The 16678-nt window shown below is 36.1% G+C and overlaps 1 protein-coding gene across 1 annotated transcript in view; it reads right to left on the reverse strand.

Moving 5' to 3' along the window:
• Nucleotides 1-16678, reverse strand: part of ASPH (aspartate beta-hydroxylase) — a 114231-nt gene that overhangs the window by 13909 nt on the left and 83644 nt on the right. Inside the window, exons 20-24 of the mRNA XM_067290493.1 lie at nucleotides 12213-12311; nucleotides 11137-11226; nucleotides 8368-8505; nucleotides 2077-2212; nucleotides 1128-1219 (exon numbers count right to left, since the gene is read on the reverse strand). Coding sequence (XP_067146594.1) covers nucleotides 1128-1219; nucleotides 2077-2212; nucleotides 8368-8505; nucleotides 11137-11226; nucleotides 12213-12311 — 555 coding nt within the window. The remainder of the gene's footprint in view (nucleotides 1-1127; nucleotides 1220-2076; nucleotides 2213-8367; nucleotides 8506-11136; nucleotides 11227-12212; nucleotides 12312-16678) is intronic.

The raw sequence follows: 16678 nt of genomic DNA on the forward strand, positions 1-16678 counted from the left end.
TGACCAAAACAGTAGCTGACAAATCAAATTGACTTTCTGGGATAGATCCATTTTTGCCCATGGATGCCATACACAGCAGTACTCTTGGGGTCAGCTACATTGACTGTGATACCCTCTCTCATCAGTTACTATTTACTATAAACAGTTTTTACAACAATCAATGAAATAATAGTTCATACATTCCCAGAACACTAGCCATCAGCTTCTGCACATCAAAAGACAAAAGTCTGATGGAAAAGATGAACACTTACACACAAGGCTCTGAATTAGGATTATACTAGCATTAAGTTGTGTTTTCCAACTTTTGCATTCTTAATTTTGTAAACTGAAAGTTATTTTAACCTATTCATTAAGGATATAATATAATAATTTATTTGAAAAAAATAATGAACAATAAAAAATTCTGTCCTACAAATTCACATGATATCCACATTGGGCCATCCAGCAGGGTTTGTACATTTGATCCACAGCATATAACTCGACTGCATGATTGAACAAGGTTAATTTGTAGCAGAGCAGTTAGTATAGATCAGGCACTTAAATTTTATTGGCACCCAAGGTCACAGCTCATGGATTTGAAGTTTTCTTCCTTTACCTTGAGAAAGGAAGCATGAGACTGCTGTCTGGCTTCTACGAGGTATTTCTGTCTCATGCAGCCCATCTGGAGTAAATGTGTGAAGTTCATCTGGGTGAGAATTTGGCTCACTGAATTAATTTTGTCAAAGTTAGGGTCAGATACAAGGAATCATAGAAATATTCAGGTTCGAAAAGATCTAGTCTGACCCTCTGCTCAAAGGAGGGTCAGTTATGAGGTCAGCCCAGGTTGCTTATGGCTGTAGTTTAGTAAGTTATTTCTTGTCAGTTCACCCATGGCAGCTAACCATTTACATGCTCTGGGCTCATAGCGAATGCAAGATAAAATGGCTCAACTAAAAATTCCATAGAAAGGCTTCAGCTAGCATGTTTTACCACATATTTGCTGAGGGCTAAAACTGGGCATATTTTTATTGCGTGTCTGAGGCATCCTTAAATATACCAGGGTAATGCATCCCTCTTCACACATTCCTCAACGTTACCTGCTCCCAGCATTAGGAAATTGCAAAAAAATGAAGAAGTTTGCTAAATACCTGCCCTCTTCTGCAACCAGTAGCTTCCGGGAATCTTTCCAGTAAAGCACATGTTTTTGGAGCACCTTTACAAGCATTCTCATTTTTTCTTCCTAGTGAAAATAATTGCTAGAGCATTGGTAAGTGAAATAAATGAACATTCCTATGTTTTCTACATTTTAGAATAGTAACAAAGCTGTCAAAGAGCTAATACAAAAAGACAGGTAAATATTATTATTCCCATTTTACAGATCATGAAACAGAATTACTGATACTTTGTAATATCAGAGCATCCTGCAATATCTTTGCTTTTAAATTATTTGTGGAGAAGAGCACACTTCCTATCATTTTCAAATATGATTCTCAAAGAATGATCATTAATCAGGCTGTATAGGAAAAAGATCAAAAATGCCACCAATAGCTTATGATTTCAACATCAGATTATACTTTGCTTATATTTTAGCTTTCAGTATTCTTTAATATGCAAAGTCCTATAACAAGTTATGGACATTCCAATAATTGGGACTCCCACTTTACAGCTCAGGGACAGAGCAGCAGGCTTATTAAAGCTCTCATTCTTTTGTTCATATAATTTCTGAATGATAGTGACTCACCTAGCTGGCAACCCAATATTAAGGACACATCTTCTCCCACTCTCCTGTCTTCCCTCAGGCTGATCTGTGCTATGCATTACCATGTACAATTTTGGCAAGCTTGCCAAGAGATGAATATGGTCTCAAGGGATTCTTAGAAGTGTTTGGGGGCAACATGGTTTAGAATAAAGAATTCATGTTCACTGTTGCTGGGGTCCCAGACACTATTTTAATAGCTCCCTTCTTTCACAGACTTAAATGACAGATTCAGTGATTAAAAAAATGATTCTGGAAAAACTGTGTTGCTATTCCTTATTACATGATATTAATCTGAGAGAGTGAAGTAGGGGAAGAAGAAGAATTACAAAACGTCTTACCTTGCTGCCATAAGGTAAACTGACTCCAGTCTCCCTTTTCTCGTAGATTCTCATCTTCAGGCAAGAAGAGGCTTCTTTTTTTATCCATCACAGCAAGCCCCTCATCCCGAATGAGCTTCCAGTTTTTTTCTAAGGACTGTTATGAGAGCCATATTACTGCAGTGAGAACTCGCTGTGTTTGGGTTTAGTGCCTTTTTATTTTAACCTGCCATTTTTAACTTTCTAATTTAAAAGCACTAACAGAGAGTTCATCATCATTATCAAGTTTCCTTATATTCAATTTCCTTCTGACATTTGAAGGCTGTAAAAACCACCTTCGCATCATTCTTCAGATTCAATTACATTTGTATCATAAAATTTCAATAATTCCCAACCTCTCTGCAGACTAAGCCTCACTTTAATTTGCTTTTTGATTAGCCTAAGGGCTGATTAACAGATCATTTTATATTGCAAGCTAACAAGAGTATTGATCTTCTCAAACATAACACACTATTACCTGGAAGCACTCCTGAGAAAAGAAATCCACTAGCATAACCTGAAACTCAAAGTGTTGACCGAATGTCACAGTTGAAAGAGGACAAATGTAAACACACCACTATAGTTGACAGTTATGATTTAAACCTTCAAAAAGGTTTGCAAAGATTCACCTGCACATTCTAATCCTATTGAAAAACATCAATTATGACTTGAAGTTCCAGGTGAAGATTTATGGGTACATCGATTAAAAACGTGTAAGCCACTTTGCGCTTCATGCATACCAAAATAACAAGACTGTAGATGTAAAAATTCTGCTCTTCTCTGCTGCCTTAGAACAGGAAAAAATTTGTAAGTTTTGTAAAGAATTTGGTATATTAGAAAACCTTATATTCTAGCAATAATAAGTCATTTTAATGGTACAGTAATAATAAATGAAACAACCCACAGAGTAACAATGGGACTCAGTAATAATGAAGTGACTTCCCTTTCCCAGCTGCTTACTTTATTCACTAAACTTTATTTTGGATGAATAGTTTGCATTTTCCTTTGTGCTCATGAAGAAAGCACTTCTGTAAGGCATTCTCAATCCATTTCATATAGAAAATAGGCTAAGGTGTGTGTCCACACTGCCTCTTTGCATGATGTGTAAAGCTGAATGAAACTCAAAAGCCGATGTTATACTGTCAGATTAGAAGATATAATTGCCCCTTTTTAGCCTTAAAAATCCATATGGTTATTAGCCTTCCCCATTTCAATTAAACAGCTGCATTGTCTACTTGATTTTTTTCAATTAAAAGACAACAGGAAGTAGATCCTACAAAAAAGGTTTTACCTTGATATACCATAAAAGGCTTAGAAAGCAAAGTTACTAATACAACATGCTTTCTATAATAAAATGGCTAACTCCCACCAGAACATTTTTAGGCAGGCTGTGGTTTATGAAAATTAGAATTAAACTTCCAGTATTACAGTACTTTTTTCTTCTTCCTAGTGGGTAACATTATCTCTCATCAATCAGCATAAGGGAAAGAACACTTATAATTATCATTTTTCCTGACGTGTTCATTCCATTCTCTCCCTCTGTTGGGTTTCCATGACACTCCTTTAACAGTGAACATTAGGTAGAAAAGTTTTCAACAATATCTGTGGAAAACTGACTTTTCTAAATAGCAGGAAAAAAAAACAGACTGAAAATTCCTGTGTAATCATAGATAAATATTTCACCTGTGCTGATACTGGTTTAGTGCTACCATATCAACAAATGAAAATACCAGCTTGAGTACCTGATTTTGCACTGGCTGGGGAAGAGAAAGAAATGAATAACTTACCTTTATGCAGACCTCAATTTAAAGTGATACAGATCAAAAAACCATAAAACTGTGAAAGATATAAGAAGTACCTCATCATTATTTCCTCAAACTCCTCCCTCTCACTTGCCTGAAAAAGGTAAGAAGGAGCATTTGCCCACACAGACTGTGAGTGCTCTGACAAGCACATACATGAAGAGCACAGAGTTGCAGGTAACAGCTTCTTTGTCACCTTTAATACTTCAGAAGTGACACAGGCTGAAAGTCGACCTGTGAAGTTGCATGTTTCTCCTTTCCTTTTAAGGAAAGGCTCTTTCAAGGCTCTTTCCCCACCACGTTGGAGTCAAAGCGATTTGAATATCATTGATTTTGACCTAACTCCTCAACGGTTTTAGATATAATTGCCAGTGAAATCAATAGTGCCTCCGTACTCTCGAGAATTCGAACCCTGTCCTTAAAATAAACAGTAATGCTTTACTGCAAGTAATATGCAACTCTCCCTAAGTACAAAGGAAGTGGAGAGTTACAGGAGTTCAAACACAGCACAGCCTTGATCTCCCTGATTTTACAGACTCTTATGTATATATTGGATATTAAGAATGCATAACACCATTAAAATATAATGGGCTTACGGCTCTTGGTGGGCTTAAGGCTCTTGAGCCAAAAACTACAGAAAAAAGTTAAATATGATCATGCTCCATAATATGTGGAGATTCAAGCCTCAGGTTAAGAACAGTGAATTCATATTATATTTGGTGTAATATTCTGATTTCAAGTGAAGAATCTGGTGGCGAATGAATGGCATTTGGAGCACATGTACTTATTTCCTACCAGCTGATTCCCATAACCTGCCATATGGCTTTTTAATACAGTTTCTAATGATAATGGAAGTTTACAGTTCCTTTACATCTGGCAATACTATAGATTTTATTGGCAAAGATATTACTATATTTAAATAGGGATTTTTTAATATTGATTTAGTTTTATGTGTGACTGTATTGTATTAAAAATCCTTAGTCTATGATGTCAAACCCTTTTCAGGGAAAGGTGATAAATAGTGCAGGCATATATTAATAGGCTACTGCACCTCATGTGAGGCATGACTGCTGACCACACATGCATTTTAATCAATTGGATTATAAAGTAAATCATGGTGAAGGCTTGACCCCACTTCACTGCCACTGAAACAGAGTAGGAAAGCCTTCATGCTCTGTTACAATGTCTCAGCTGGGGAACAGTAACCTCCAGGTGAGAGGCAGTATTTTAAACTGTTCAAAATAGATTCCTCGCCTTCATTCAGTCAATCACAGTGTTTATACATCTGCAAGATGACAACAATGCATGCTTAATATCTTTGCTCTTTTCAACACAAGGCTCCCCCTAAAGCATTCACGTACACTTTAAGACATTTCAATTACACACACATTTCAATTTAATTTCTCCATTAAATTTGAATGTTTAGCATTTTTAGCTAAACCATTGAGCCCTAGCTGTCACTCTACAGCAAACCTTATGGATGTGTGTGCTTGCCAGTACTTTCATTTTCTTTCTATGATTTTCTTGCTGTGCTTGAGACTTTTAATTAATGAAATCTAAGTCATCAGAGAAAACTGACAATGCAAGACCTACTTTAATCAAGCAACTATTCACTGTAGTACATTGTTGGCAAAGCATCATCTGGATCCTTTCCAAAAGTTGAAGATGCAACATGCAGAAAGGGCACAGTTACCTAGGTCACCATGTATGTATTCATTTCAGACTGGTGAAAATTTTCTAGGATCCAATAATATTGTACTTTTTTTTTTTTTTACTGGGCACTAGAACAGAAAAATAATACTGTACTGAGGTTCTACAAAAGATAGCAGAGATGATGCAATGAATCAGTAAGATTGGCAGAGGAAAACTAATTGCACCAAGGGAAGAGGATAGGTGTTCAAAGATAAGAGTAGCTGAGCTCAAAGAAGAAAGATTTTCTATCTAGAAGAAGCAAGTCACTGTTCAAATTCACATCTCCATCTCCAAAACCATGAAAACACATGACCCTTTATAACAAAATTAAGTTAGGTCTGTGCTATAACATGTCACTGTTTAGAATATGGCTGACCACAGCTGTGTTAGGGAACACAGTGAACAAAAATGTAGTGGTCAGAGTATGTCAGGGAATCTGGATTTAGCATTGTTTTAGTTAGCCATGAATAAATCCTCAGTAAGCATTGTTAAGCTACCAAGATACTGAAAATAATTTGTTCATATTTAACAATAAGTGGTGAACACAGAGAGAGAGGGTCAAAGCCTCCACTTCTTCATTCTTCACACAGCCATTTCAATGTCAAATTCTATCATTTGGATTTGGTAGCATTTCCCACACATTCTGTACAGATGTTAGATGTATATAATGAGATAAAGCAGTAAAAAATAACTGCTGATTGATTTTTGCTCTGTGGAATGGAGAAATAACCTTTAACTAAAATATGTACAGAAGCCAGAATATTACAGAAATTAATAAAACAGATGTTTTCAATGGCTTTGTTGCCACTCTCTGGAGAATGCTACCTCAAATTTTGCTTGCAGCATACTACATTATTAGAATCAAGCTTTATTTTTTTCAAAGATTCAAATACTGTTTTGAATCATGGAGGAAACACAGCAATACAAATATTCTTCTTCTGATGCATTTAACTTATATTTTGGATTTATACTTTCAACTGTGAAGGTTAATCTGAAGATTGTAAAACTTAATGGCTCCAAATTATGACACATACATAAATAAATCAGCAGCCTCGATATGGCCCAGGCTCAGGGACATAGCCCATTACCAATAAAACAGCTAAAAACTAAAACACCACAACATCTCTCAGCACAGTGGAGGAAAGAAGCTTAGAAGTACTGTGCAGCAGTTTCAGTTTTATTTTCCAAGTCCTTATCTTGGTATATTCAATAACAAACATTAAAGAAATAGTTACTTTATATGGAAGAGTGATAAGACTATAAATGCATAGTAAAGACAGCTTGAACGTAAGGCAGAGGCAGGTACACATTCTGCCCAGAGAATGGGAGTAGGAAGCATCAACCAAGCATGAGGACAGCCTGGAAGAGGTATGATCGGATTCAAAGATGCAGTTGGACTCTGGAGCTCCGAGGGCAAATTTCTGTCCTTGAAGCTCTTCTGAAAGGCTCTTCTAGGAGCCATAAAGGATGTTGATCCAAACAAAGGCCTCCATACGTGGTCTGACCCAACTGAAAAAATTTCCTCAAGGTGGAGCCTTGGCCATTTTATAACAGGAAATCTAATTTTTTCAGCATTCAAACCTGGCTGTTCCCTGACAACAAGGATGAAGTTACCTTCTGTGACTAAGGGATTTGAATGGTTTACATGTAAGGGCTCTAAATGGGCTCACTACCCATAGCTCTGAAATGTCACTACCACGATACATATTCTCTCCTTTTTGTGGGCAAAAGTACAAAAAGAAGTTATTGGTCTCTCCTTTATGGCAAGCAGTATCTACTCTTACACATACCTCAAGAATGCTTCCAATACATGTACATCTCAATTTTTCTCAAATGCTAGCCCATGAAGTTAATTGTTTTCTTCTATGACTCAGATTACAATGGAGAATCACCCTTTAATCTAAATTTCCTACCTTTATTCCTGCTGTCATCAAAACCATAAAAAGAACTAATCTTCCTTTTTAAAATTTAATTTCTTTTTTTTAAAAAAATCAATCTTTCATGGTAGGTTATAACATATGTAACCATGTACAGTAAAACAACCACTCTGAAGAAACATGTCTCTTGTCGGTGTTTTTAATTATTTGCACAGAAGAATTCTTCTAAACCACATATCAATAATCAAAATTTACACAAAAAAGGTACTTCTCTCACTTTTTATTAAGGAATTAGTAAAGATCTGCTTAGGGATTTCTGGCTTTTTAAAATAAAAAAAAGTTTTGCACAATTTTGGAACATAAATTATTACTATAAATAATAAGCAATTATATATCTTGCACTGGATAAAAAAAAAAAAAAAAACTTTGAAGAACTACAATGTTGTTCTCTTTTGCTCAATTTGTCACTGAGAGTCTAAACCTAAATCTCTTATGCAATGAAAAGCTCCCAAAGAAGTCACTGAGTATTATACAAGGGATGAAGGAGACATCCTTTCCTGACTAACTAAAAATTCACAATGGGTGTCCCAGCCATCACAAGGGTTTTGCTGTCATTTTGTATTTGAGACACTACAGTTGTTTAACCATGTAAATTTTGTATTTACATGCCCCCATCCTCAATTTTTAAAACATCCTGAGTTCATCTTACTTATCTTACTTAAGTTACTTTACTTAAATGTTATGCTCAGTCTAGGTTCAGTGTCTTGTACTCTCTTACCATGATTCATACCTTAAAGAGATTTCTTAGCATTTTCTCTGCTTGAGATCTTAGATTATAGTTGTCATTAAAAAAACAAAACAAAACAAAACAAAAACAAAGTAAAATGAAACAAGCTCCTCACCTTCACCAGTTCTGTATAACCAGTTTCCCTTGCTGTCCACCAAGGTTGAGCTTTCAGTCCCTTGACGTTGTAGAGGGAACGCTGCCACACAGATGCGAAATGACCTCTCTGATATCCAAGTTCATACCATTTGTATGCCTAAAAGATTGCAGTTGTTACCAACCAAACTCATATCAGTCAAACTTCAGTAGAAAAAAAGTAGCTTACACTCCTTTGGTAAATGAACAGGCCCTTTGGATGCAGAGATATTCTCCTAATACAGTGTAATAATAAACTCCTTAAGAAAAGAGAAAAAAACAACAAACAACCATAAAATAGATTAGACAAAGTCAGCCAAGATTTTCCAATCCCACATCAACAAAATAGGATAATTCCCTCAGAGTCATTCACATCAAAAACTGCTCCGTAATCTAGGCTCTATCCTAGGACCTGGGAGATTCAATTCTGTGCAATCTTGGTCAGACTTATTTTCTTTATGCTTCAATTCTATATGTATGAAAGAAAGATGACTGCCTTCTGCTGCCAAAAGAAATGCTGAGATGATGAAAACACAGTACTGACTTTGTGGTCTCAATTGTTGCATTATTACCTCAAATATTTTTTTTTCACATCAAAACTGAGCTGATGTTACCAAATTTTCTTGTCCCTCCCTTTTATTTAACGTGATGAGAGAAGCCTAATGAGATTGCAGGCACTGGTCAGACCTCTGCTTGTTTCTCTTCCCTTTCCACAACATGCTTGACCATTGTATGCCAGCAGCAAAAGGAGGTTCTGCGAAGGAAGAAAATGGGAAGCTTGGAAAGAAGAGGCTCAGCAGGGGTAACAGCCTAATGATCCATAAAAAGAGAGAGCTACACACAGCTGCCGCTTGCCTGTTCAGTGTTGCTGTTACAGCTGCAATATTTTAGACACCACCAAAAAAAAAAAAAAAAAAGAGAGACTTTGAAATGGAAGCATTATAACATATGTTTCTCAAAATGTAAGTTGTAATAGCAGTGGGTTACCAGTAGATTGTTCATGCTCATTGCCTGGGTTCATTTGCAATACGTCGGGAGTTAGCCCAAATGATAAGGTGAATGAATTCTTTCAGCCACCATCTGATGAGTATGAATATTGCTGCTCTTTAGGATCCATCAGCAACAGTTACGAGGTATAATATTGTTAATCCTTATTTATTAAAAGAATTGTACCGAAGTTGTATGAGGTTGCCTTGGACAGCATGAGGTAGGGATACGTTTCCTGGCACATCCTTTCCAGCCCTGAATTTATATTAGAAACCTCTCCTTTCACAAGGAGATCTTGGCAATGGAAAGACTAAATAATGACCACTGTACTATCCAAGACAGCTACAACAATATATATTCTTTTCAAGAAATAAATTGTCTGATAGTTTATATATTCCATGTGAACAGCACTTTGTTTAATCTATAATGCCTTTCACTGTTTTTCTTTTTTTTCAGCAGTTTGGCATTTTATTGAATTATTGTTGGAAAGGGCATATTCAACACTATTTCCCTACAATGTACCAAGACCACATTTTTAATTCCTAATTTAGCTCTAATAGATGAATATCTACCTTCAATGAACAGTGATAGCAATTTCACATATTCCTTAAATATTGATCTGTCTCCTTGATTAAATCTTGAAGTTCAGCAAGTCAAGCAAGGTCAGTAAGAAAAATTTAGCTTAACAGTGGACTTTCTACAGATAAATTTAACAGTCTCTTCTATCCCAACAAGTTCACTTGTCATTGATTAAAGCTTTTTTTCTACGGAAGATTTGACCATTAACTCCATAAACATTAACACACAATTATCCTGGGGATTTGGGATGGTGTACGTTAATTATGTCTGTGTGGTATCTTTAGTCACACATTGTAATGGGATGCTCTAGGCTTAGTCATTCAACCCAGGGAAGTGTAAAGGGATTTTCTTTTCCATTTTCTGCTGCTAGACAGACTTAGACAGACAGAATGTGTGTGTGTTTGTCTGCACATGTGTGTGTATAAGTGTAAAATGAAGCCAACTAATTCTCACTTCTAAATAAATGCAAAAAAAAAAAATTACAGTAGGGCTAATTTACACATTTAAGTTTGGATTTACTAAATTAACAGATTAGAAACTCTTATGGCTTCCAGGGGCATATGTTTGTGTTTGTTGGGTATGCAACAAGTCTGTTGTACAAACTTCTGCTTTTCTGATCTGTTTGCTAATTTAATGCATGAATAAGTACAGTAACCCAGGCCACACATTCAGTTTTCTCATGGTCTTCTTGTACAACATACTCATTGGTGCTGCAAAGTCACTCTGGGAAAGAAGTGAGGTTTACAAAACAGTGTTATACTAGAGCTATAAGAGAACTTTCATATAAAGTCATATTTATATCACTGTATGTTTGCTTTGGTGGGAAATATCTTTATAGAAGGTGGCAGGAGTGGGAAATAGGTTCTAAAAAAGACCTTCAAAGAATTTTTGAATTTTCTTGGTCTGTTAGTTCATACTGCCCGATGTAAGCTTAATAAGTTTTGGTAGTTCCATGGTAGAACAAAGGGTGTTAAGAGACTGCATCATCATGCAAATGGCAGATTTTTTGCTGGTGGTGTCCCTTACTTTGAGCTGTATGCACATTTTCAACATTAACATTTCATCATTAACATTTCAACATTCAACATTTTCAACATTTTCAAATTTTAAGTCCATGCTTAAAAGTTTTGCTGGATTATGCAGTCCCTCAGAGGTTTAAACTTTAAAGGATGTGTTAAACATGTACCTCTTTGTCTCCTATCCTCTGCAAGGCATCACCCAGATGAAAATAAAAGCGTCCATCGTTTGTGCCAGGGTCACCAGACTCTAGTCCTTCCTAAAGAAAGGATAAGAGGAAATTTGGTATAACTTTTAAAAAGAGTTCATTTGATGCTGTAAATAAGCTGCCAATTCTATGTAAGAGACAAGCCATGAAACTGGCTATGAAATATAACTACCATGGTAACCTGGAACTTAGGTTGAATGGATATAATACTTCAGTCAAAAAGTCCTGGAGAAATGTTATCTTTTTTCAAATCACATGGCCTCTCACTGCCAAACAGGTATGTAGGCAGAGATGGACACCTCAAACCCACACCACCCCAAATTCTCCCGTATATGCAGGCATTTTAGAAAGCTGGATATTGTAAATTAAGGTTTCGTTTTACAGTATTTCTTCCCAAACACTCAGAAGTATACACGTGCCCTATTTGGATCTTTCAAGAACTGTAAGTTTGCAGCATACTGCTAACCTCAAAACAATAAGAAACTCAAAGATGTCTACTTACGGTTATTCCATTAACCACTAATAAAAGAAATACTTGATGTTTAGGAGCTGAAGAATCTCAATGTACAAACTTGTTCCAGTTCACTGGCGGTGCTATAGCAATATAATTCCAATATAATTACACAGAATCACACAGAATCACAGAATGGCTGAGGTTGGAAGGGACCTCTGGAGACCATCTAGTCCAACCCCCCTGCTCAAGCAGGGTCACCTAGAGCACGTTGCACGGGATCGCGTCCAGACGTGTTTTGAATATCTCCAGAGAAGAAGACTCCACAACCTCTCTGGGCAACCTGTTCCAGGGCTCTGTCACCCTAACAGTGAAGAAGTTTTTTCTCATGTTCAGATGGAACTGTCTGTGTTTCAGTTTGTGCCCGTTGCCTTGCATCCTGTCGCTGGGCACCACATTCCAGTATGTAGCTTAAATTGTGATTTGTAATTAGTATGCATCTAGCTTGAGACATGTTACCATAATTTTACACATTCTGATACTACTTTTCTACTAGTAAAATATATACTTTAAGTGAGAACAATACCTTTAGATAGGGAATGCTTTCTGCTATCTTGTTTTCAGCCTTCAAAATGAAGCCATAATGTACTTTGGCAAAGCCATCGTTGGGAGCCAGGCTTAGAACCTGTATGAGAGCAAACGAATTACATATTAATGATGGATCTACTTTCAAAAAGTGACTGTTCATGGAGAATTAACAAACCTGTGTACATCTTTATTATTTAGTGATTCAATGAAATTTTCTCGTATCACTAATTCTCAGATAAATACTTGGCTTGGCTGCACTTTCTTTTCCCCATTTGCTTTTGTCCCTCTCCAGAACCAACCATTACAGGCCAAACTTTAAAGTTTCAAAAATAAAATTAACTCAACTGGAATCTGCCAGTTGCCTTACTTTCTTCTTGTCCCTCTTTTTCCACCTTCTCTCTTGTGTTACAGTATGCTCCACTGAGGAAGTGGAGCACTTATTAACACTTCAGTTACATATTCTAGGCTTGACTAATTTGAAAGAAAGAAATGGCTCTCTGAACAAGTCTACGGCATAGTCATGGGAATTGTAGTGTAGAAGCATACCTGCAATAGTTTTAAATTAGATAGGTTTATACTAGTGGAAGACTAGTCTTGGCAACAGAGAACAGACCATGCTGAGAAGCACTGTGACTACAGTTTAGAAACACGCTGGAAAAAAAACTTGCAGCATCACATGACAGGACTGCACAAATCCTGGGAACAGGATGGGCATATCTCATGGTTTTCAGCACAACAGTAAACTGGAGCACTCTCTAGAAGAACTTAGCTTTTTCTTGGCCAAGAAAGTGTATCAGATGGTAATGCAAGGACTAATGGGGTACCTCAAGCAATTTAGTGTGCTTTCACACTAGAAGGGGACGGATAAATTGTTTGTATATTTGTGTACTACACTTTTTGATAGGCCAAGACCTACTGTACTAAACTAAGCTAAAAAATGTTGTATTCTGAACAAGATTTAGAAGTAGTGCCTGAGTTATAACATAACATAGTTAATTTTTCAAGAAAGGAAAACCCATAGGCAAAAGAGAAGTCAAATCTTACTTAGGCACAGATGGATACTTCCAGGAGGCTCTGCTAGGCAATGATATGTGGACAGCTGTAGGAGCGGATCACTATATGGGGGAGCATTTCAGGTGAAGGTAGTGTGAAGCTAGTTGGCCTGAGTTCTGAAACATGTACCCCCAACATTACTGGGATAATTTAAGTGTATTTGGTCTGCTTCAATCAAGGGAAAAAATAGAGAGTGTCTTGATCTACTAGAAATCTGCAATTTCTATGATTCAATATCATTTATAGCACTATGCGATATCAATTACACAACCAAGCTAATCTGTTGTTACATGTCCTCTCTCTTTAAAATAAGGGGAGACAGATGATCAGGAGAGATCCTCAGCTTGTGAAGATCAGCACAGGTGCCTGGGAGTCACTGGAATTACAGAGACTGATACCGGCAGCAAATACAAGACAGTGAGCAATTTTTTTTTCCCAAATACATTTCTGACATTACTAAATCTATGCCATGCATAAAATGCCCAAATACATTATAGCATTTTGCCTCTACCTTCTCCAGTCACTTTCTAACCTAGTTCTTCAAAGTAATTATGAGCAAAACCATAACAAGTCCTCTGGGCCAATTTTTCTTCTGTCTCAAACCTTACATACAAATTACACACAAAATCAGTGCAATATGAGTGTAATGCTACAAGTTAAAAATAGCAGCATTTCACTTCTTTTCGCAGGTAGAAGCTCCTATGAAAGAACAATGAAGTTTAGAATCGATCTGAAGTCTATAAAATGCCACATCATTAGCAAAAAGTGAACTTGGCAATTCATAGTAACAATGTACTTGACCACTAATACAAGAAAATATGGCACCAACTTCTTTATACTTTTATATACTATTTGGCTAGAGCATTCGATGTATAATTGGCATTCTATATATAATAATTTTATTCAAAGATTCTGTACCTGCAGGGTCAAATAAAATGATTGACAGAAATATTTATTGGCCATATAATTTTGTTACAGTTCCTTTAACTATAGGACAAAGCTATCTGATTAATTAAGACAGAATAGAATTTCCCATATCACAGTTCATTTAAACTATGCCGACTTGCATTAAGGCATGATCTTACATTCAGAACCCCTAAAGAGAAGTGAAGAGATACAATCAGTAGAAATTACACTGGAAGTATTTAATGTAAATTGTATTACTCTGTTGCTGTTGCTGCATGCAATATTAATTATGTTTAGAAATAAGTTTTACTAAACTGCTCATAGCCCATTATATATTAATCATGAATATAGAAATTAACCTCTGGGGCTATCTATGGCTAATTAGCCAGGGCAGAGTACTATGTCAAGGCAGCTATTTTGCTTCTGGTACCTGAGATAGTTCAACCAGGGCTGGCTTATGTGTGTCTGTACAATGCTGCATTAAGCCATACAGAGAGAAAGGCAGGTAGAAAAGTGCTTTAAGATCACTTATTCTCCAAATGAAGATCTCTTCCACAGTATTTTATCATAACATGTAGATCTTTGAAAATAAAAATAGCTATAGTTCCACTAGGGCTACTTTTAACACTATGTTTCTCTGTTTCTAAGTAAAATATTCAAAAGAAAGAACTTTAATAGCAGGCAAAATTGAAATCCTCTCAAATAGACATGGTTCAGCAGAGAGTCTGGTAAATACATATTAGAAAATAAACTATATTTTGTATCAGATTAAACTAACCACTACAGCTGTAGATATGAAATTCTCTTGATCTGAAGTTCAGTGTTCAGACATCATTTCTGTAGCTAAAAGAAAGAACGTATCACATTAAAGACTTTTGAAATAAAAATTTCTTCATAACAGCTTATCAGTTGCTGAGAGAAAAAAAATTGCAGGAAAATCCTTTTAGAACAATTTTAGTTGGTTTCCAGTATTTAAATCTGGTTATACAAAAGATGAGACAAGAATTGAATGGAAAATAAGTATATCGACTATAAAGTGGAAAGCAAAAAGTCTCCATTCACTAGGACCCACATTTATATTATATTGTTTTATTTATTTATTTCTCTACCTTGTGGACAAATTAGACAATCATGGAGAAAAGAAGGGGATTGGGGGGGGGAAAAAACAAGAAGCTGACTCTTTAGTTGAACAAGGGTATGCTCTCTTGAGAATGAGTCCTGAGTTCTGCTCTCTCTTCCTATATGTTCATATTTTTTACACTAAAGAACACCTGAATAAAGTGTCTGACTATCCTTACAGTTTGAACCAGAACCCAGGACTCATAAATACTGAGTGGATGGAGGCAGGTACTGTTCAGCACTGAAGTTAGGCTCGTTTGTGCTGTCTCATGTTTCCTATCATATGACTGATTTATCCTGAACAACCAAGGAGTCCATCACACTACGTAAGCTTCTTCAGTTTTCCTGAAGTCATGGGAAGAGGAAGGGGTCTCCTGGAGTCCCCAGAAGCACTCTTCAGTTTCCTCCCTCTCTTTATTGACTATGCATAGAGCCTGAGCACCTATGGTAGGAGCTCCAAGTCACATGCCAATCATTTTCTAATTATGCACTGCAACAGCTGAGTGAGGCACTCAGCGCAGACCAGATGGCCCCTAAGAGATGTGTCCAGAATCATATGAGAAATCTTCAGTAGAATCATGAACAAAAGCAGGTGCATGAGTTCCTGCCTGTTTCTCTGTCTATATTTCTTTTCTTAAAAATCTTTATGTAAATTTGTCCTGAGTTACAACAAAGGAAAAATCATATTAATGTGTTAGAATTTAGCCTGAAGAATAGTTAGAATATGAGACAAAAACTGCATTATTTCTAAAAAGAATAAATCTAGCTCTTTAAAAAGATATTTATTTGTTGCTCTTTTATAAGGACAGAACATCACTATTATCTATACCATTTCATTCATTATTGACGTTCAAAATGGAGTAATTATATTGGATGAAGTCTGCAGAAGTATGGAAAACAACATATTAAAAACAAACCAATATTTATTAGGCATATCTGTTCTTAATCAGAACAGAATACTCTTTCTGTAGTATATGAAACTCAATATCAAAATATTGCAATATATATAATATATATTGTTTATTATATATAATTCAATAGCAAACTCATTACTTTCTTCATATAAGAAGGCCTGTGACTATCAATTTTCAGAAATTCTAACATCTATGTTGTTTGCAGAAAAATCCAGAAAATTTGCAAAGGAAAATCTTGCTCAAGAAAAGTATGGTTTTTTGTTTTTCAAAGTTCCTTGCAGTTGGAGAAGCAGGTTTGGTTAATATATCCAACCTTTAGAAGCTGACATTTCCACTCCTCAGAGAAATTTCGACAGGCCAGAAAAGTTACTGAGCAAAAATGTTTTACGGACGGACCTAAAACGTAGACAAAGTACAAAAGTAAACGCTTTTCTGGCAACATTTGTGATGGCCAGAGGAGATGCAGAAAAAA

The sequence above is a fragment of the Apteryx mantelli genome, chromosome 2, assembly GCF_036417845.1.
Source record: "Apteryx mantelli isolate bAptMan1 chromosome 2, bAptMan1.hap1, whole genome shotgun sequence".
Classification (NCBI taxonomy): domain Eukaryota; kingdom Metazoa; phylum Chordata; class Aves; order Apterygiformes; family Apterygidae; genus Apteryx; species Apteryx mantelli.